This window comes from Entelurus aequoreus, linkage group LG09 (genome assembly GCF_033978785.1).
Source record: "Entelurus aequoreus isolate RoL-2023_Sb linkage group LG09, RoL_Eaeq_v1.1, whole genome shotgun sequence".
In the NCBI taxonomy this organism is placed as follows: domain Eukaryota; kingdom Metazoa; phylum Chordata; class Actinopteri; order Syngnathiformes; family Syngnathidae; genus Entelurus; species Entelurus aequoreus.
The window spans coordinates 33,581,256-33,604,393 of NC_084739.1; the positions used below are offsets into that span (position 1 = coordinate 33,581,256).

Below are 23,138 nucleotides of genomic sequence, written 5' to 3' on the forward strand. Positions count from 1 at the left end.
TGCAGAACTAAATTGGGGTCCGTTGAAAAAATAACGTCCGGAATGCCTTGTCGTGCCAAGTGAGCTTTCAGCTTTCGAATGACTGTGCTTGACTTTGTATCTGGCAAGTAGTCCACCTCCCAGAAATTGGAGTAGTAGTCCACAGTCACTAGATACTCTTTGTTGTCAAAAGTAAACAAGTCTGTTCCAACTTTAGCCCATGGTCTGGTAGTGATCTCATGTGGCTGTAGTGTCTCTCTTTGTTGTTTTGTGTCCATAGATCGACATGTTTCACATTTAGCAACATGCTTTTTGATATGGTCGTTCATACCGTGCCAATACACACAGTCTCTTGCCCTCCTGAGGCATCCCTCTGTTCCCAGGTGAGAAGAGTGAATCCGCTGAGTGATTCCTTTCGGAGTGAGTTTGGAATCACGACTCTCTCCCCTGAAAACCAGTCCATTTTGGGTGCTCAGTTCATCCTGTAATGAGTAAAAGTTAGTTATTTCAACAGGTACACATTTTTTATCTTTTGGCCACCCTTGTTGGATAGTTTTGATCAATGTTCGTAGTTCTGGATCTGATTCTGTTGCTGTGCGTATATTGTCCATTCTTTCAGCTGAGATTGGCACATAATCAACCATGTTGACACATTCGACCTCCAACTCAGTCTGACTTTTGTTGGCGTTTTGCAGGTAGGCCCTACTCAAAGTGTCAGTGAGTAGCATGTCACGTCCAGGCATATACGTGATGTTCAGATCATACTTCTGTAGTCTGAGAAGCATGCATTGCAGTCTTTTAGGAGCGTTTATCAGTGGTTTTTTGATGATTGTCTCTAGAGGCTTGTGGTCAGATTGCACTCTGACTAGACGACCATATGTGTATTGGTGAAACTTTTCCATGCCGAACACGATAGCCAAACATTCTTTTTCAATTTGTGCATAGCCTCTTTCTGTCATCGTCAAAGCCCGACTTGCATATGCCACTGGTTTATCTCCTTGTGTTAGAGCTGCTCCTAGTCCGGTTTCACTTGCATCGCATTGTAACGTCAACTCTTGTTCCGGGCTGTAGTATTTCAATACTGGAACTTGTGTTATCTTGTCTTTGATTCTTCTGAATGCATTTTCCTGCACGTCTGTCCATTCCCATAGACTCTCTTTGTGTGTGAGTTGTCTTAGTATCTCACAATCGTCTGACAGATGCTCGTAAAACTTGGACAAATAGTTCACTAGTCCTACCAGTCTTTGAACACCTTTCACATTCGTCGGTGCAGGCATTTCCGTGACGGCGCGCACTTTCTCTGGGTCAACCTTAAGTCCTTCCGCCGTGAGCAGATGACCAATGTATGAGACTTCCTGTTTCCTGAGCTTGAATTTTTCCGCGTTCAGCTTGATGTTTCTTTCTCTGCACCTTTCTAGAAAAAGTCTCAAGTTCTTGTCATGGTTCTTGACTGCATCCTCTTTTGTGTCTCCTTCTCCTGTAATCAGGATGTCATCTGCGATAATGTAGTTGCCTGGCAAGTTCTCCAATGCCTGTGTTAGTTTACGTTGGAAAACTTCCGGCGCTGGACTGATGCCCATTGGCATTCTCAGCCAACGAAATCGACCAATGGGAGTTGGAAATGTTGTCAGATAGGTCGACTCTCCATCTAGTTTCACGTGCCAGAAGCCGTGCTTCACATCACACACAGTGAAAACTTTTGCTTTTGCCAGGTCTGGTAAAATGTCATCTATTGTTGGAAGTGGAAAATGGCTTCTCTTTAGAGCTTTGTTGAGTGGTCTTGGGTCGATACAAATTCTGGGCCTGCCATTGGGTTTCTGTACCGACACCATGCCACTGATCCATTCGGTGCTGCTTTCCACTGGTGCGATTATCTGTCTGTCAACAAGACTTGTGATTTCCTCTTTAAGTGGTTTCATCATTGCCACTGGAACTCTTCGTTTTGGAAGTTTGACGGGCTGCACAGTTGTGTCGATTTCCAGTTTATATTCACCTTGTAAGCAGCCGTCACCTGTAAACACGTCCTGAAACTCAGTCTTTATGTCATCCAGCTGCCAAGTGTCTCCTGTCACCGGCTCTTTTGTCACAATACTATCCAGCGCATAAATGTTGTCGTATTGGACCTGAATGAGTTTCATTGCTTCACTTGCGCTGCGGCCAAGAAGTGCAGTTTTACAGTCTGCTCCTACAACTTGAAACTCAACTTTGTACTTCTTTTGATTTCTTGGATTTGTCATCTTAACTTTGCATTTTCCTAATGGACACAATTTAGACTTATTGTACATTACCAACACCTTGTCAGTGTGTTCCAATTTCACATCTGGATTCAGCAGGTTGATTGGAATGACGTTGCAAGTTGCCCCGCAGTCAATCTTGAAATTCACAATGTTTTCCTTAATCTTCATCCCAGCAAACCGTTGCTCTGTTTTGCCGTTTTGTTTCTCTATTTGGTTCACTTCTGCTGCTTTTGTTGTTACTGCTGTGACTGTCATTATCTCTTCACATGAATCTGAATCAGTCTCTGCTATTGTGTGAACTTTTTTCTTGTAGTATTCTTTCATACCTGTACTGCTTCTGCATGCCACTGCAAAATGATTGTCCTTGCCAAATTTCTTACATTTTTCCCCAAAAGCTGGGCACTTTTGTTTGAACCTTTCATGTGTTTTTCCACAGTATTTGCAAGATATTTCATTAATCCTGACTTTTCTTGTTGCATGTTTTACTGCATGTACATCCTCTACGCCATGTCCTTCTATTGCTTTGCTGTACTCTCGTGAAATCTCCATTGACCTGCAAATTAGTAAACATTTGTCCGGATCTAACTTGTCCTCTCTGTGTAGTCTTTCTCTCCAACTTGAGCTGTGCGTGCCGCAAACAATCCTGTCTCTTATTAGCGAATCTTTTAATTGCCCAAAGTTGCAGGAACTTGCTAGCGATCTCAAGTCGGTCACATACGTGTCGATTGATTCTCCCGCAGCTTGGTTTCGTGCGAAAAATCTGTATCTTTCCACGGTTTCATTCACTTTGGGGTTGCAATGTCCATCTAGCTTAGTGATCAAACTGGAAACAGTCACTCTTGTGTCTGAGCCTATTAGCGTTCCACATAGCTCTCTGCCGCATTCTCCAATGAGGTAGTAAAAAAGTTTTACCCGCATTGTTTCTTCTGCATCCGGCATTGCTAGCTCGATATACAGCATCAATTCTTCTTTCCAGGTCTTGCATGACTTGGCAAGATTCATAGAGTCCATACACCATTGTTGAGGGGGTTTTAATCCATCCATCCTCGTACCTCTTGATCTTGTATTCTCTGCCTGCTCAGTGGTCATGACGCGGAGCTCACTGTTATGCTAACAGCACTTAGCTTCCTTTAGCTTCGTTCGAAAAAAATCTCCGTTTTTTTCGGTACATGCGCTGTCCTCACCGCTCAAAACGATCCGCTGCCACCATGTTTCAGCTTGTTCTGTCTTCAATAACTATACAAACTGGACGGTTGAGCTTTACCCTACTCACAGGGAACTTTTATTCAGCAGTTGTCATACCACATAACAGGCACACTTCTCTCGGTGCGTCACTCTAAATCTTCCGGATAGGAACAACACACAAACAAGCAATTCCTATTGCTACACTGGTCATCACCACAAAGACACTCTCATTTACTGCACATTCATGTTATAATGCTTTACCTGTGTGGATTTGTTATGTTTTCCTACAAGCAAGAGGCATGTACTATTTTTTTTTTTACGAGCATTTTAAAAGCAGTTGTGCAGTGCAGTGCATCTACACTTTTTGTTTTGTTTTTACCGCTGAAGGTGTGCAAAGAGGCAAAAAAAGCATACTTAAATATGATTTTTTTCCTATTCAAAATATTTTGATAATTTGAAAAAACAAACAGCATTATCACAATATTAAATGACACCGAAACGCATCAATTAAAATCGTTTTAATCAGTCCCTTAAGTCCGCTAGCAACTATAAAATAATTAAATGATGTTAAATAATAAATAAATGGGTTATACTTGTATAGCGCTTTTCTACCTTCAAGGTACTCAAAGCGCTTTGACAGTATTTCCACATTCACCCATTCACACACACATTCACACACTGATGGCGGGAGCTGCCATGCAAGGGGCTAACCAGCAGCCATCAGGAGCAAGGGTGAAGTGTCTTGCCCAAGGACACAACGGACGTGACTAGGATGGTAGAAGGTGGGGATTGAACCCCAGTAACCAGCAACCCTCCGATTGCTGGCACGGCCACTCTACCAACTTCGCCAGGCCGCTGAATAGACTTCGTCACGCTGAATAGACGATATGTCTAATATGTTTTATTTCTGACTGTCCAAAATGTTGACACACACATAAGACAGAGGATTCCCCGTCCATCGTCTGTCTGTGCAGCACAAGCACTGATGCTGCAACCATGTGTGGAACTTTCAGTTATCACGTCCTTCTGACACGTGCTAAATAAAACGCTAAACAGTGCTCGCAAAACGGGGATAAGTGTTGATAAATCACATTCCATCCATCCATTTTCTACTGCAGGGGTCACCAACCTTTTTGAAACCAAGAGCTACTTCTTGGGTACTGATTAAAGGCCTACTGAAACCCACTACTACCGACCACGCAGTCTGATAGTTTATATATCAATGATGAAATCTTAACATTGCAACACATGCCAATACGGCCGGGTTAACTTATAAAGTGACATTTAAAATTTCCCGGGAAATATCCGGCTGAAACGTCGCGGTATGATGACGTATGCGCGTGACGAAGGCAGTTGAACGCGTCATCTTGGAATAGGTCCCTCCCAATTTAAACAGCTCTGTTTTAATCGCTAATTTCCACAGTATTCAGGACATCTGTGTTGGTGAATCTTTTGGAAATTTGTTCAATTAACAATGGAGACTGCAAAAAAGAGAGTTGTAGGGAAGCGGTGTGTTGCTGCTGGATGTAGCAACACAAACCAAAACACAACCGGTGTTTCATTGTATCTTTTCCCAAAAGATGGCGGCCAAGCTTTACTATGGAACAAAGAAGTCAAGCGAACACGGTTGGATTGGACGACACATACAAAGTACAGTGTATTATGCAGCGAACATTTCGAAAGATCATGTTTCGAAGAGGGTCCCTTGCGAATGGCAGAAATGGGAATCAGCACTCGTCGACTCGTGCTGAAGAAAGGTGCGAAGCCAACTATTTTCGATAGACCACGGACAAGTCCGGAGCACCCGACCCCCTCCACAAGCGGACAGACTGTGCACATGAGGTCTGCATTTGCCAAAAGGGAAAGGAAGAGGGTAAGAATCTTGATTTCCAGTTTTCATAGTCAGACTACACTGTTCCAATATCCATTTCTTTGTTCTCAATTGTTGAAACCCCCCCCACCCCACCTCCACACCCCGGATTGTAAATAATGTAAATAATTCAATGTGATTATCTTGTGTGATGACTGTATTATGATGATAGTATATATATGATAGTATATATCTGTATCATGAATCAATTTAAGTGGACCCCGACTTAAACAAGTTGACAAACTTATTGGGGTGTTACCATTTAGTGGTCAATTGTACGGAATATGTACTTCACTGTGCAACCTACTAATAAAAGTCTCAATCAATCAACCAAAACTAAGACACACAGTCATAGACTACTCCAGTGGTTCTCAACCTTTTTTCAGTGATTTTCCCCTGTGAACATTTTTTTTAATTCAAGTACCCCCTAATCAGAGCAAAGCATTTTTGGTTGAAAAAAAGAAAAACAATACAGCACTATGTCATCAGTTTCTGATTTATTAAATTGTATAACAGTGCAAGATAATGCTCATTTGTAGTGGTCTTTCTTGAACTATTTGGAAAAAAAGATATAAAAATAACTAAAAACTTGTTGAAAAATAAACAAGTGATTCAATTATAAATAAAGTTTTCTACACATAGAAGTAATCATCAACTTAAAGTGCCCTCTTTGGGGATTGTAATAGAGATCCATCTGGATTCATGAACTTAATTCTAAACATTTATTTTGTTGAAGTATTATTCAATAAATATATTTATAAAGGATTTTTGAATTGTTGCTATTTTTATAATATTTAAAAAAAATCTCTCGTACCCCTTGGCATACCTTCAAGTATCCCCAAGGGTACGCGTACCCCCATTTGAGAACCACTGGACTACTCCATGAACAATGAAATAAATTAACAATAAAATAGTCTACATATAATTATTGCTTCAAGTTCTAGTCAAGTTCTTCTGCAGTATAAAGTATCGTACATTTACTGACATTACTGTCAATAGTGTCAATACTGTCAATAGATTACAATAGACAATAATATAAAGTATTGTACATTTGTACATTTACAGACAATAGATCAGATCATGGACAGTACGACTACGGCATCAGTGGCGGATGCGGTGGATGAACCAATGGCAATGGCACTAGATTTGCCTGATGAGGAGGGCGATCAAGATCAGGTTCGATTTGTTTTCCTAATCAATGTTCAAATGGATTACAGTTCAAGCCCAATCCAAAAGTATTCATAATTAATGTAAATGAGGTATCCATATTACATGTAGCTGTTTCTCCATTTCCAGGGAAATACAAGAGAACAAGGATGCCAGACGGACTGGGTACCGATTGGGACAGCACCAACAGCAATGACCAATAGCAAGAGCACCCAAACAGGGAAAATACATCATAGATCAAAGGGTATGTCTATTTCGGTGACGAACATGATTCTGCACATCACAGTACACATTGCACGCTGCCTGTGCAGAGTAGAGTAGACAGATAAATTAGGTGATTCAAAGACAATAATTATTATGTGATTCTAGTTTAATTTTAACAGATTATATAAAACAACTTGTGCTTGATTTTATTGCTAGGACACCAGGTGACCCCAGATATCCTCGAGAGGGTTAGAGCTCGGCCGGCCAGGGTTAGTGAAGTCCCATTGTCAAGTGTAGCAGCTCCATCTGACAGCCCCGAGATGCAGACTAACATAGCAGCTCCAGGTGCGTCTGGAATGCAAGCCAAGCTACGACCACCTCCTGCATTGTTTGATGAAGGACCAGCATCAAGTCCCACTGCGCCTTTTGTTAGTGGTTCTTCCGATGACAGCTATGTGCCGAGTGAGTCAACGACATCGGATCCGTGTCAATCTGACGGGTCGCCAGATCGCCCATGTACTCACCAGATGCGTGAAGAGGGCTGCCACAAGGAACCGAAGTACATCATCTTTGAGTCGTGCCTCCAGAGTCTCGTCAAGTGGTGTCACTGTCCAGTCTGTGGCAGCCAGGACATAAGCCCTTCTTGGGATTCGAACGGTACACAGCTGACCATGACTCTTCAATGTGCATCATGTGACCAGAGGAGTAGTTGGAGCAGCCAGCCAAACATTGGCCCTTATGCCGCGGGCAACATCCTGCTGTCTGCTGGCATCCTCTTCGCTGGGGCATCTTCTGGCAAGGTGTTGGAAGTGCTGAACAGCATCGGAGTGGTCACGCATGTGAAGAGGACATTTTTCAATCACCAGGAGCTCATCCTGCAGCCAGCCATCAAAAAGGTGTGGGAGGAACAGCAACGGACGCACCTCACCATGCTGCAGGTGGAAGGCCGACCCCTCGTCCTTGGTGGTGATGGGCGAGCAGACAGTCCGGGACACAGCGCCAAGTTCGGTACCTACACCACAATGGAGCTTGTGGCCAATGTGGTTCTCGACCTTCAGGTTGTACAGGTACGACCATATAATCTCACTAAAACACTAGTAACACAATAAGCAGATAAGGGATTTTCCAGAATTATCCTAGTAAATTTGTCTAATAACATTAACCATTTCAATGTATACTAAGCCCCTTTTTCATTTTTTTCTTTGCTCATTCCTTTTCTGTTATATATATTTCAGAGCAACGAATGTCTTGGCAGCTACCATATGGAGATGGAAGGACTGAAGAGGATGGTGGAACTGCTGATCAGCTGGGACCTGGATGTCGGGGTGCTGGTGACAGACCGACACAGACAGATCGCTAAATGGATTCGTGAAAACATGCCCAATACACGGCACTGCTATGACATCTGGCATGTTGCAAAATGTTAGTTGGATTATTTGTATGCATGACAAGTTGTGAAGTAGTGTGTACATATCAGTGATCAGATGAATGCGATATTGTATTTAATCCACACATTTCTGTTTTTTTCTGTTTGTAGCCATCGGAAAGAAACTGAAGGCCATCGTCAAGCATAAGGACTGTGAAGACCTGAAGCCCTGGGTGCAAAGTATAATCAACCACCTCTACTGGGCAGCAGTGTCTACACCGCCTGGAGAGGGGGAACTTCTGGTTGCCAAGTGGAAGTCTGTGGAGCGACACATTCAGAACATCCACAAGGACCATGGCGACCTCTTCCCAATTTGTACTCATGGACAACTGCAACGGCAAAAGAAATGGCTCAAACAAAGTGAGTAGGCAAATAAGTTGCCCGAAAGCAGTGAGGGACTAGCAGTATTTTCCTGCACATCTTTTGAAAGTCAAAAAATTCAGATAAACTTGTAAGTAAATAACCAGTTTAAGTTGACTGGAACATTTTTGTAGAAACGTTGTTCTATTTTAAATTTATGTTTAGGTTCACGCTCAGCAGTGAAACTGGAGGAGGTGGTCAACAACAAGTCCCTGCTAAAAGATATCGCCATGCTGTCGGGTGAACACCAGACTTCCAAGGTGGAGGCGTTCCATAGCCTTATCATACAGGTGAGAATTAGACTGATCGCCTGTAGGTGGTGTCGGTGGTTACCACCTGCCACTAGAACTTTGGTGGCCAGGGAGCAAAATACTAGAGCATACTAAATGAAGCCTTGATACAGTCAGTGTAAGCAAGAGAATGTTGGAGGTCCAACATAGTGGCTAGGCATCTTGGTGAGAAAGATTGCAAACAATTCTGGGGTGGTGTTAACATTGAAAACAAAACAGCTTCATTACTGCAGGAGATCAAGCTTTAATAGCTGACTATTAACAGTTTAATACACAAACATTTTTATTCAAATTTACAAACAATTTATAAATTTACACACACATTGTATGGACGCATGACTGAATAAAGTGTCTTTTATCTTATACAGTTCGCACCGAAAATGTATGTCTTCTCATACATCGGAATGCTGTGCAGGTATGTTTCCACACTAATCTAAGTGTCACTAGTGTGTGCCATACTTTAGTACTAATTATTACATTATTCTGTTACCACACCTAGGAACCTGCTTGCTGGGCTGCACTGGAACGAAAATTCGAGCCGCCCTATAGCCACTACACAAGCGGGTGCTGAGCGCTATGCAGTACGCTACCCGAAGTATAAAGCAGGGGGCCATGTGGTCAAGAAAATCGCGACAGAGCCAACATACCGTAAGTGTAGAGGACACAAAACATGTAAACACTTGACACTTTGTATCATGATAATAATACTGTCAAGTTTCACTCTCCATGAGTATATTATGTTGTGAGCAGGAACATGTACAATTGTATTTTGCAGGCTACGTAGATGACTTGATCAGGGAGGTTGTTGCTGGCTGCAGACAGACCCCTGACGAGAGAACACCACTCAGCGTCACTGTGGATGTGCCTCCCTTCCTCTGCGATGAACTGGAGAAGCCAGACAAGGAGGAAGCCATCGCCAAGCACAGGAGTCGCTTCGGTAAGTGTGAAATGCCCTCCCGGTAACAGTTAGAGATGCTACCTCAGTAGAAGCATTTAAGTCCCATCTTAAAACTCATTTGTATACTCTAGCCTTTAAATAGACCCCCTTTTTAGACCAGTTGATCTGCCGTTTCTTTTCTTTTCTCCTCTGCCCCCCCCCCACACGTGGAGGGGTTATTCCGGTGACCATGGATGAAGTGCTGGCTGTCCAGAGTTGGGACCCGGGGTATACCGCTCGCCTGTGCATCGGTTGGGGACATCTGCGCTGCTGACCCGTCTCCGCTCGGGGTGGCCTCCTGCTGGCCCCACTATGGGCTGGACCCTCACTAATATGTTAGACCCACTCGACATCCATTGCTTTCGGTCTCCCCTAGAGGGGGGGGGTTACCCACATATGCGGTCCTCTCCAAGGTTTCTCATAGTCATTCACATCGACGTCCTACTGGGGTGAGTTTTCCTTGCCCGTGTGTGGGCTCTGTACCGAGGATGTCGTTGTGGCTTGTGCGGCCCTTTGAGACATTTGTGATTTAGTGCTATATAAATAAACATTGATTGATTGACTGATTGATTGATTGATTGATTTTATTGATTAAGTACAGTGGCCATGTAGATTCTGTTGCAGTCACTGCACGTCTTGGAACCCCGTGTAGTCCATCGATGGGAATGTTGTCCTAATCTTATGTACTACACAAGCTGGTAGTACCACCCTTATGTCCTTTCCCAGATATCCCCAGCAGAAGCGGACAAACTGTCGATAGGCTGTGTGTCGTCTCCGCCTGCAAGTAGCAAATGATGGCAGCTGTTATTATCCGGACATGGATACACAGTGACTCACTGTTCTCTGAGATTCAAAAGACATTGTCATGCATTCTATTCATTTGTCATTTACTGTTGCAGTAAATTGTAAATATTGTTGACATCTACGGTCCATCTATGTAATACTTCTATGATATATAATGTCATGTGCATTGTAGCACAGTACATTTCACAGAATAAGAATAAGATAAGAAAGTGCTCATTTCTGACTTATCTTCCAAAGGTTGATAGAATAAAGAATTATTTAAACTTATTAGTGCCTCACTCATTTTGCTGTTGCTGCAGCACGCCATATTGCTGTTTGTAGGCGTTATACGCTGTCTGCAGCACCCATTCATCCAGACACACAGATGGAAAGCCATGGTGGTCTATGATGCACGTCTTCACCCCCTCCTCCTCCATCGTTCTGGTCACTGCCTCTATTTCACTACAGCAGACACACTCAGCCACTGTCTCCATGTTCACACAGTTTTGACATGTACACCTGGAAATAGAAATGTTCATAATATTTGTAAATCAATTCATATTATTGACACCTGCAATCTGCAAACATGTGGAATAATTAATATTATCATTGTCTTGTTGTGGATCTTATTAATCTGCATGCATATTTTTAGTATTGCCGGTATATGGAGCTGTGGCCCATATAAATAATGGGTAATTAATTAGGTTTGACATTGTGTCAATGATAGATACTTAGTGTATAGATAGGCCTGGGGTGTAAGTTGTAACACTAACAGTAACACATTGTGTCAATGATAGATACTTAGTGTATAGATAGGCCTGGGGTGTAAGTTGTAACACTAACAGTAACAGTGCAAGACTAGGCCACAAACTAAAACTAGTCTATAAATAAATAAAATATTACCATTCTGTATTCTCAAGGCGATCTATGTCGTGTGCTCCTCCAGCATCAATAGCAGCAGCGTCCTCCTGACCGTCTTCATCAGCGTCAGGTTCAAAGCGGTATGGCTCTATCCCTCTCACAGCTTCTTCCCTATCTGAATCGCTTCCACTCCCCACTAGTCCTTCACTTGCACTTTCCTCATCCACAAATCTTTCATCCTCGCTCAAATTAATGGAGAAATCGTCGCTATCTCGGTCAGAATCGCTCTCAGATCTGGCGGCCATCATTGCAAACAATAGGGAGCTTTGCGGATATGTTCAATTGTCTACGTCACGCTACTTCCGGTAGGGGCAAGGCTTTTTTTTGTCAGATACCAAAAGTTGCGATCTTTATCGTCGTTTTTCTATTCTAAATCCTTTCAGCAAAAATATGGCAATATCGCGAAATGATCAAGTATGACACATAGAATAGATCTGCTATCCCCGTTTAAATAAAAAAAAATCATTTCAGTAGGCCTTTAATGCGAAGGGCTACCAGTTTGATACACACTTAAATAAATTGCCAGAAATAGCCAATTTGCTCAATTTACCTTTAACTCTATGTTATTATTAATGATTAATGATATTTATCTTTGTGGAAACACTGATCATCTTAATAATTTCTCACAATAAATATATATATAAACAGATAAATATCAATATGCAACACTTTATTTTTATATTTTCTCTAAGTGCACATTTTTCAAATTGAACATTTTCAAATGATCACTTCTAAGACAGTCTTGTGAAATCACAATATCCCATTTTAACTAGCTAGCCACTAACATTTTTTAACAAATCACGAATTACTTTTTTGTTTGTACAAATAATAACTCATGTAAAATACAAAAGTTAACTCTCAAATTTTTAAATAAACCATGTCACACTTTGAAATGGACACCAAATCTGTTATCTGTTTCTTTGTCAGTTAGTGGGAAGCCTGGCATTGCATGCTGTTAACTAGTGTGTTGTACTCTGGTGTGTAACTTGACACTGCAACTCTGAGTGAGTCTTGCAGATGTGCATCAGTGAGGCGTGTTCTGTGTTTTTTCTTGATGAAGTTCATGTCAGAAAAGGCTGATTCACAAAGATAAGTTGAACCAAACAGGCTTGCAACCTTCATAGCTGCTGCGCATACACCACTGTACTTTTCTGTGTCAACAAGGCACCAAAAGTTTGGTGCAGCCTGGTGGGCTTGGAGGTGGAGGTCATTTTGCAGTGTTACAATTTCAATCTCCACCTGTTCAGCATCCAGGCTGAATGTAGCACTTAACTGCTCAGCAATGCATGATATGTCCACATTCATGAAAGGATTAGAAATGACTGACATATATGGCTCAAACTGATCCAGGTCACAAAACCTGTTCTCAAACTCTTGCCCAACTCTGTTTATGACCTGAGAGTTCTTTTCTGCAACTTTGTCAAAAGCCTCAGATGCAGAAGCATTGTCTTTCAGCACCATCTGCATAGAGGGAAAGTGCAGCACTTTTTTCCTCTGTAAATGCCAGCTCACTGATAAGTGCTGCTATTTGAGCTATTTTTAGAACAGGCGAGCGGGCGACTCATCTGGTCCTTACGGGCTACCTGGTGCCCGCGGGCACTGCGTTGGTGACCCCTGTTCTACCGCTTGTCCCTTTCAGGGTCACGGGGGGTGCTGGAGCCTATCTCAGCTGCATTCGGGCGGTAGGCGGGGTACACCCTGGACAAGTCGCCAACTCATCGCAGGGCGATAAATCACATTGCGTTTGCTAAATAAATACATTTGCATTTTCTCCTCCGAGTATTGTAGGCATTTTGATGATCAGCATATATCTTGCATATTATTGAAGACTGAGATTCAAAAGGGATTGCAAGCCTTATTTTGCTCACTTAACACACACAATCCACTTTGCACACATTTAATAGATAATCTTTGCGTGTGCTATCAAATGTGCAAATTTTTTAGTACACGCAAACTTTTACTTAACCAAGCCTTTAGTGTGTGTATGGGGCGGTGACGTTGGGTTTAGGGTGAAATGGGGGGGACATAAATTGATGCTTCGTACCTGAATACATGCCTCAATATTAGACAAGCAACCCTGAAGTGGACATAATTAATACACAATTTAATTCTATACATAATTTCTACCACACCCGCTATCAACACCGGTGCCCCACATGGCTGTGTGCTAAGCCCAGTGCTCTTCACCCTCCTCACACATGACTGCATAGCCTCTACACCATCAAACCTCACTGTCAAATAAGCCAACGACACCAAGGTGCTGGGGCTGATTAATAACAATGACGAGACAGCGTACAATGCAGAGGTGCAACAGCTGGCAGCTGGGGTGAAGATAACGGTCAATCTGACCTGGTCCCTACTCACCGGAGCTCTTATAAAAAGAGTTCAGCAGCGCATGCAGCTTCATGATAATCCCCTCAATTCTCCCAAAAAACGGGTTAACTCGCTGCAATATAAAGACAATATAACATACATCCATAAACGTGGATGCATGTGCAAGAGTGCAATATATTTATCTGTACAGTAATCTATTTATATCTGCACCTGTTTTTGTAAATGCGAACACTCTGCACCTTATTGCTATTTTATCCTGTTCCACAACGAGCTAATGCAACGAAATTTCATTCTTATCTGTACTGTAAAGTTCAAATTTGAATGACAATAAAAGGAAGTCTAAGTCTAATTGCGTCATCTGTAGTGTCCTGACATACGTTTTTTTCGTTGTGATATGCTAGCCTGACCCTTTACTGTTCCCGTCCATCTTAATACTTCACTTTTAATCACCTCAATAATTGTGCCCTGAACATTGCATTGCTGCAACAACGACAAAACACTCTTTGTTGTTATTAGTTCTTAGTCATACCAAAGACTATAAACATGGGACCCATTACCTCCCTGCTTGGCACTCAGCATCAAGGGTTGGAATTTGGGGGTTAAATCACCAAAATGATTCACGAGTGCGGCCACCGCTGCTGCTCACTGCTCCCCTCACCTCCCAGGGGGTGAACAAGGGGATGGGTCAAATGCAGAGGACACATATCACCACACCTAATGTGTGTGTGACAATCATTGGTACTTTAACTTTAACTTTGTCAGGAAAAGGTGGTGACGAACCCCAAGATGCAGAGATGGCAGGCTTGATGCAGGAAAACATGATTTTAATGTCCAAAGTGCAGGGAAAAAACAAACTAAGAACCAGGATAACACATTACAGTATACCAGGAAAAAAGGTGACAGCACACAGGAACCAGGAAACAGGCAAACTGGAAACGAGGAACTAGGAGACAGCAAACTGCAAACAGCTATCAATACTCCAGCACTGACTGGAGGGCGAGGCAGGTATAATAGTAGCCTGATTGGCAATTGCCACCAGGTGTGCCAGACAACCAATCAGGCACAGGTGAGGGAAACAAGCGCTCAGGGAGACGTGCAGGAAAAGGAACCAAAAAAAAGCCCTGACAGGAAATAAAACACAGAGGAAAAACCTACACATAACCAAACTGTCAGTGACAAGCCTGACACTTTTCAAACATCTGACTGTTCGCATCCCTCCCCTTCTCTCACTCTTCTTTACAATGCTACTGAAAACTACTGTCATTGGACTGCCTATGAATAAGCCAGGGGACAACTAAGCTGGAGCAATCTGCACATCAATGCACTTTCTATGCCGCTAGACTACGCACTAACAAAATCTTGTTGGCATGTGGCGGCGCCCTAAAGGCAGCGGCTTGCAAACGCTCTTGGGAGTGTAGAGCGATTTGGCAAAAATACCCGTCAATTCTGTCTATTTCATGGCTGGCTCAAAGCGTGGACACTCTGTGATCACATACGACCGACAGACAATTCTGGATGTGGATGAATCGGGTCGTTATAGACTGAAAGATGCATGTACGGTGCCTCCTCGCTAGCATGGGAATACTTTGCGGGCTACATCGAGCGGCCTTTGAATCAGCGAAATCAAGTACTAGCGGGGACCGTCAATGGAGGAGACGTAAGCGGTGTGATCGGAAGCAGAAGCGGGGATGCCGAGCGGGGCTAACAACAAAGCGAAAGGCTAATCCTCAAAGAAGCGTGGAGTGTCCTGGTAAGAAGTCATTTAAACTAGCACTAGCCGGCGCCAGGCTGGATAATCCCTGCACACATAGCAATTCTCTTAGAATAAAACACAACTCACATAATGTTTTTTCTTTTGTGACTGTGTCAGAGGCAGACATACAATCTACTGAGGTGGCTAACTATGATGCGTTCAATTTATCGCTGCACCAAGCAAGCAATCTGAAAATTCCCGTCGTATCAATTCCTAGATATGGTCGAAACTATTTAAAGTGCACTGCGCATAATAAACGCAACATTATTAATATTGCTACTTCGGATAATTCAACAAACAATCCTCAAAACAGCCCGGTACCTATAATATGGGCTTTTTAAACATAAGATAATTATCTTCCAAAACGTTATTAGTTAATGAGGTCATTAGAGACAACAAACTTGACGTCGTTGGTCTCGCTGAGACCTGGCTCAAACCAGACGATTCTTTTGCGCTGAATGAGGCATCTCCTCCTAACTATACGAATGCACATGTTGCCCGTCCTCTTAAAAGGGGAGGGGGTGTCGCACTAATATACAATGAAAACTTTAATCTTACACCTATCGTAAATAATAAATATAACTCATTTGAGGTGCTCACTATGAGGTTTGTCACACCGCTGCCTCTCCACCTGGCTGTTATCTACCGCCCCCTTGGGCCCTATTCGGACTTTATCAGTGAATTCTCAGTTTGTTGCTGATCTAGTGACGCACACCGACAATATAATCATAATGGGGGACTTTAATATCCATATGAATACCCCATCGGACCCTCCGTGCGTGGCGCTCCAGACTATAATTGATAGCTGTGGTCTTACACAAATAATAAATGAACCCACGCATCGCAACGGTAATACGATAGATCTAGTGCTTGTCAGGAGTGTCACCACCTCTAAAGTTACGATACTCCCGTACACTAAAGTAATGTCCGATCATTACCTTATAAAATTCGAAGTTCTGACTCATTGTCAACAAACTAATAATAATAATAATAACTTGCTTACTTATGGTTGTCCATCGATGCGATGATGACCATCTTCTTTTATTTGTGAGTCTGCTGATGTTTGAACAGTCCGATCCTGGATCCACAGATGCAGTTACAGACCGGGCATGTGAAGGAGGTGCTGGGGGGAGCAGGGGTGGCTTGGCGAGCATGCCTCTTCGCACGCTTTGCTGCACGGTGTTGTGTGCGCTGTTCCTCTATATAATCCACTCCCTGTGAGGAGTGGGAGCGCCAGAGGTCTCGGCAGGAAGCAAGTTCCTCCAGTGAAGAGGGGTTGATCTGGCATCTCTTCAGTGTGGTCTTCATTTGGTCTTTGAACCGCTTCTTCTGCCCACCAGCACTGCGTTGGCCAAGGTGTAACTGACCATAGAGGATTCTGCGTGGGAGTCTATGGCTGGGCATTCGGATGACATGCCCCAACCACCTGAGTTGATGTTGGGTCATGATGGACTCCACGCTGCAGCTGCCTGCCCTCTCCAACACTTCTGTGTGCGGCACTCTGTCCTTCCATGTGATGCCAAGGATCTTCTGCAGACATCTTACATGGAAGGTCTCCAGGCTTCTCGGATGGCGGCTGTAGATATTCCATGCCTCACATCCGTACAGTAATGCAGTGATGCATACTGCTCTGACCAGCACTTTGGTGTGGAGTTTGAGGTTGCTATTCTGAAAAACCCTTCTCTTTAGACGACCAAAAGATGCTGATGCTTGCTTGAGGCGGTTCTGGATCTCGTCATCCATTGAGCAGGTGTCAGACATTATGCTCCCCAGGTATTTGAAGGTGGGCACCGTGAGCAGCTGTTGCCCTGCTGCTGTGAGGGTTATTGTGGGGTATTGTGGGAGGTCAGCACTGGACTGACAGAGTACCTCTGTCTTCTGGGTGTTGATCGTCAGTCCCATTCTGGTATATGCAGTTACAGCTGCCGAGAGGATGTTTTGCAGAGCCTGTGGTGTATGGGCAACCAGGGCACAGTCATCGGCGCATTGCAGTTCAATGATGGTTTCTGAGGTCAGCTTGGTAGTTGCCTGTAGCCTCCTGATGTTAAACAGGTTACCATCAAGCCTGAAGTCTATGGTAACTCCAGCCTGCTCCTCCATCTCCCTACGTAGCAGTGTTGTGACACAGACGAGGAAGATGTTGAAGAGAACTGGAGCCAGCACACAGCCCTGCTTCACTCCAGTTTTCACACCAAAGGGCTCTGAGCTGTGTCCCGACGGGATCACCACCTTATCGTGGTGGGGCACTTTGCGCGTCTCCATGACCCCTAGAGCTATGTCGGCTGGAGTCTTGTACTCCTGGCAGGGTTACCCATGCCGAACAGGTCGAAGGGTAGATAATAATAACTACTATAGCAGCCGCAACATTAATGCTGCCACAACGACGACTCTTGCTGACCTACTGCCTTCGGTAATGGCACCATTCCCAAATTATGTCGGCTCTATTGATAACCTCACTAACAACTTTAACGTCGCCCTGCGCGACACCATTGATAGTGTAGCACCGCTAAAGCTAAAAAGGGCCCCTAAAAGGCGTACCCCATGGTTTACAGAAGAAACTAAAGCCCATAAATTATCATGTAGAAAGCTGGAACGCAAATGGCGTGCAACTAAACTTGAGGTTTTCCATCAAGCTTGGAGTGATAGTTTAATAACTTATAAACGCATGCTTACCTCAGCTAAAGCTAAATATTACTCAAATCTCATCCACCTCAACAAAAATGATCCTAAATTTTTGTTTAGTACAGTAGCATCGCTAACCCAACAAGGGACTCCTCCCAGTAGCTCCACCCACTCAGCAGATGACTTTATGAATTTCTTTAATAAGAAAATTGAACTCATTAGAAAAGAGATTAAAGACAATGCATCCCAGCTACAATTGGGTTCTATTAACACAGATACGACTGTATATACGACGGACACTGCCCTTCAAAATAGTTTCTCTCTCTTTGATGAAATAACATTGGAGGAATTGTTAAAATGTGTAAATGGGACAAAACAAACAACATGTTTACTTGTCCCAATTCCTGGGAAACTTATTAAGGAGCTTTTTGTATTATTAGGTCCATCAGTGTTAAATATTATAAACTTATCACTTTCCTCTGGCACTGTTCCCCTAGCATTAAAAAAAGCGGTTATTCATCCTCTACTCAAAAGACCTAACCTCGATCCTGACCTCATGGTAAACTACCGGCCGGTGTCCCACCTTCCGTTTATCTCGAAAATCCTCGAAAAAATTGTTGCACAGCAGCTAAATGAACACTTAACGTCTAACAATCTCTGTGAACATTTTCAATCCGGTTTCAGGGCAACTCTCTCTACGGAGACAGCCCTCGCAAAAATGACTAATGATCTATTGCTAACGATGGATTCTGATGCGTCATCTATGTTGCTGCTTCTTGATCTTAGCGCCGCTTTCGATACTGTTGATCATAATATTTTATTAGAGCGTATCAAAACGCGTATTGGGATGTCAGACTTAGCCTTGTCTTGGTTTAACTCTTATCTTACTGACAGGATGCAGTGTGTCTCCCATAACAATGTGACCTCGGACTATGTTAAGGTAACGTGCGGAGTTCCCCAGGGTTCGGTTCTTGGCCCTGCACTCTTTAGTATTTACATGCTGCCGCTAGGTGACATCATACGCAAATACGGTGTTAGCTTTCACTGTTATGCTGATGACACCCAACTCTACATGCCCCTAAAGCTGACCAACACGCCGGATTGTAGTCAGCTGGAGGCGTGTCTTAATGAAATTAAACAATGGATGTCCACTAACTTTTTGCAACTCAACGCTAAGAAAACGGAAATGCTGATTATCGGTCCTGCTCAACACCGACATCTATTTAATAACACCACCTTAACATTTGACAACCAACCAATTACACAAGGCGACTCGGTAAAGAATCTGGGTATTATCTTCGACCCAAATCTCTCGTTTGAGTCACACATTAAGAGTGTTACTAAAACGGCCATATTTAATCTGCGTAATATCGCTAAAATTCGTTCCATTTTGTCCACAAGCGAAGCTGAGATCATTATTCATGCGTTCGTTACATCTCGTCTCGATTACTGTAACGGATTATTTTCGGGCCTCCCTATGTCTAGCATTAAAAGATTACAGTTGGTACAAAATGTGGCTGCAAGACTTTTGACAAAAACAAGAAAGTTTGATCATATTACGCCTATACTGGCTCACTTGCACTGGCTTCCTGTGCACTTAAGATGCGACTTTAAGGTTTTACTACTTACGTATAAAATACTACACGGTCAAGCTCCTGCCTATCTTGCCGATTGTATTGTACCATATGTCCCGACAAGAAATCTGCGTTCAAAGAACTCCGGCTTATTAGTGATTCCCAGAGCCCAAAAAAAGTCTGCGGGCTATAGAGCGTTTTCTATTCGGGCTCCAATACTATGGAATGCCCTCCCGGTGAAAGTTAGAGATGCTACCTCAGTAGAAGCATTTAAGTCCCATCTTAAAACTCATTTGTATACTCTAGCCTTTAAATAGACCCCCTTTTTAGACCAGTTGATCTGCCGTTTCTTTTCTTTTCTTTTCTCCTCTGCTTCCCTCTCCCTTATGGAGGGGGAGTTGCACAGGTCCGGTGACCACGGATGAAGTGCTGGTTGTCCAGAGTCGGGACCCGGGGTGGACCGCTAGCCTGTGCATCGGTTGGGGACATCTCTACTCTGCTGACCCGTCTCCGCTCGGGATGGTTCCTGCTGGCCCCACTATGGACTGGACTTTCGCTGATGTGTTGGATCCACTGTGGACTGGACTTTCACAATATTATGTCAGACCCACTCGACATCCATTGCTTTCGGTCTCCCCTAGAGGGGGGGGTTACCCACATATGCGGTCCTCTCCAAGGTTTCTCATAGTCATTCACATTGACGTCCCACTGGGGTGAGTTTTCCTTGCCCGTATGTGGGCTCTGTACCGAGGATGTCGTTGTGGCTTGTACAGCCCTTTGAGACACTTGTGATTTAGGGCTATATAAATAAACATTGATTGATTGATTGATGTATGTATAACTTGTATTATTATGACAATGACAATAAAGGAATTGATTGATTTTTTGATTGATTGATAATTAATCTGTTTCTTCACTGCAAATACAACTAAAACAAGTGTAATTCCCAAAACTGGACACAATACCACAAACAAAAATCTAAATCCAGTATAACCTCCAAAGTCAGAAAAATTTAAAATGGCACAAGCTGGTTTTTAACCAAAATATAAATTAAGGAACATTTGACATGTAAAAAATGTGAGATTATAGCCAATGGTCATTTTCATCTCCAGTTCCTCAGCAGGTTGATGTTAAAATTAGGAACGCACACGTTCAGCATAGTACAAAGAATAACAACAAGACAACGCAGGTGGCAGGGTACATATAAAATAACATCTATTCACACCTTTGTACAATTATAGACTCCATGTTACATTCTGTCCCTGCTCTCTTCGCTTTCTTTTCTCTCTCTCTCCTGCTGAGTGGCGTGCTACTGGCTCTAGCAGACTGGCCACACCTGATCCCAATTAGTCGCCGGCTATTTAAAGCTGAGTGACCACAGCCGGCTGGCACCGGCACCTCACAAGTTGCCCTTAGATGTCCGTGAGGGACGCTGCCTTCTTGACCATGGTCATCTGAACTTTGTCTTCGTCAGGTCTGACCAGTCTCCAGCTTGCCTTACGCACCTAAATTGTTGTATTGCCTTTGTTTTTCATGGTGTGCTCTTTACCATTTAACCTCTCTAACCTGCTCAGTGGCCTAGAGGTTAGAGTGTCAGCCCTGAGATCGGTACGTCGTGAGTTGCAAACCCCGGCCGAGTCATACCAAAGACTATAAAAATGGGACCCATTACCGAGCGCGACCACTGCTGCTGCTCACTGCTCCCCTCACCTCCCAGGAGGTAGAACAAGGGGATGGGTCAAACGCAGAGAGTAATTTCACCACACCTAGTGTGTGTGTGACTATCAGTGGTATTTTAACATATTACTTTTTTCGCCGCCATGGCCTTTTGTTGTTTTATTCCACCTCAATATTAAAAAAGTATTGACTGTTTGCTCGGTTCCGTCTCTGCATTTTTGAGATGCACACTCACAATTACTAACATTCCAATTAACATAATAACATTATGTTTTTGGAAGTACCCAGAAAAAAAACTTTGCCAACCTTGCATATTCTGCACAGAGGTGGCCAGATGGGGATTGGAACATTTGATCTGAGTATGTATTAGAGAGAACAAGTTGGACTTCCATAATATCACATAATTTTATCACAATTGTTGTATTTGAGCATTTTATTGTATCTTTCGGACAACAGGTACATAAATCCAGTACAAGACCAAAGTGCTGTGGGTGGCCTGTGGGGTGTAATGTGTGTTAAAGCCAGGTTTCTGTCATTCTTGACAGCAAATGTTATTCAGGCCAGCTGTTGCCCCTCTCCATTGATGGCCCTCTGCTGGGTCGCGCCAAGCAGCAGTGCCAATGCCCATCAGCGCTGAACATCAATCACTGCGTGTCGCTGATTCAAATTGTGCCACTACATCAGAGCAATGGCCAATAGCTTATGTGCCTGAGAGAGTTTATGAATAAGCTGTGATGTTTTGTATCAAAGGGAAATCCATCTTTTTGAATAATAAAGGATTATTACTGGCTATACAGTGGACTGCTTAGGTGATGAATAGAGCTAGTTAGTTAGCTGTATGCACCTCACTGTGTACTTTTGTGGTGAGCCCAAATTATTAATTAGAAATATGCTCCTATAAAGCTTTTAATACACACTACAAAAAGAGTAACCGACAATAAGGGGTTAGAAATAAACTGTACACGACTGATACAACACTTTGGTTGTAAATCTACTGAATTCATTCCATTGAATCAGTGCTATTTGCTTGTTGCAAGGCTTTTAAAATAAACTTAAATTACCCACTTTTATTCATTTTAAATCTGATGTGCCATTTATATTTAGAAAGAGTCATTTGTGAAAGTGACAGGACTGAATAAAAACTCAGGGACACACACGCCATTGTGCTGCATTTAATGTCCATAAATCATTCAATGAAATACAAACATACAGGAAACAAACAAAAGAGACACATGCCGAAACTTAGCACAGGAAGCAAAAGGATAAACAAGCATAGGAAACGAGAAGCAAGGTAAACATCCGACGTGACTGTTGCATAAAGCAAACAAGGAAGCCAGACCGAGCGTGGCGAGAAACGGGAATAAGTAGCTCTCTGGTTAGTGCCCGGCAGCAGGTGAGCATCCCGGACACTAATCAGAGGCAGGTGTAACTTGTCAGCACCCATGGTAACCAAAACACACCCCCAGGGGTGCTGAAAACAGAACTGAGGTAGTGGAACTAATAGAACAAAACTAAACAAACGGCAATGGGTGCATGATGTGCTGCCAACATACGCTCTAAGGTGCGTGCCTGCGCAATCGCGCACAGCTCATGCGTCGTCTGCGCACAACAACTCTATGCCGCGTACAAAATCAAATCCCATCTGAACTCTAAAAACTAAACACATAACAATTTCTTCTGTATGATTGTGCAATACAACTGCGAGTGACAGGTGACAACAAGATTGTCTCACCTGGGTAAAGTCTTGTCTGTGTTTCGTCTGGTTTCATGTTGTTTTGTCATTTCCTGTTTTATTTTGAAAGGTTAACTCTCCCTCTTG

At 43.2% G+C, this 23,138-nt stretch overlaps 1 protein-coding gene across 3 annotated transcripts; it reads left to right on the forward strand.

Annotated features, from left to right (window-relative positions):
- The first annotated feature begins 4,985 nt into the window (after nt 1-4,985).
- LOC133657367 (uncharacterized) lies at nt 4,986-10,627 on the forward strand. Of its 3 annotated transcripts, none has more exons than XM_062058624.1 (11): nt 4,986-5,051; nt 5,120-5,274; nt 6,337-6,447; nt 6,568-6,682; nt 6,859-7,709; nt 7,878-8,064; nt 8,180-8,428; nt 8,594-8,718; nt 9,087-9,133; nt 9,218-9,366; nt 9,494-10,627. In XM_062058624.1, the coding sequence occupies exons 2-11, from the start codon at nt 5,122-5,124 to the stop codon at nt 9,679-9,681; spliced, it is 2,175 nt and encodes a 724-aa protein (XP_061914608.1). In that variant the 5' UTR covers nt 4,986-5,051; nt 5,120-5,121; the 3' UTR covers nt 9,682-10,627. The 3 variants fall into 3 exon arrangements, with proteins under 3 accessions (XP_061914608.1, XP_061914609.1, XP_061914607.1); XM_062058625.1 differs by having other exon boundaries at nt 4,987-5,274; nt 6,859-7,442; nt 7,509-7,709; nt 9,494-10,626; XM_062058623.1 differs by having other exon boundaries at nt 4,987-5,274.
- Nucleotides 10,628-23,138: the final 12,511 nt, after the last annotated feature.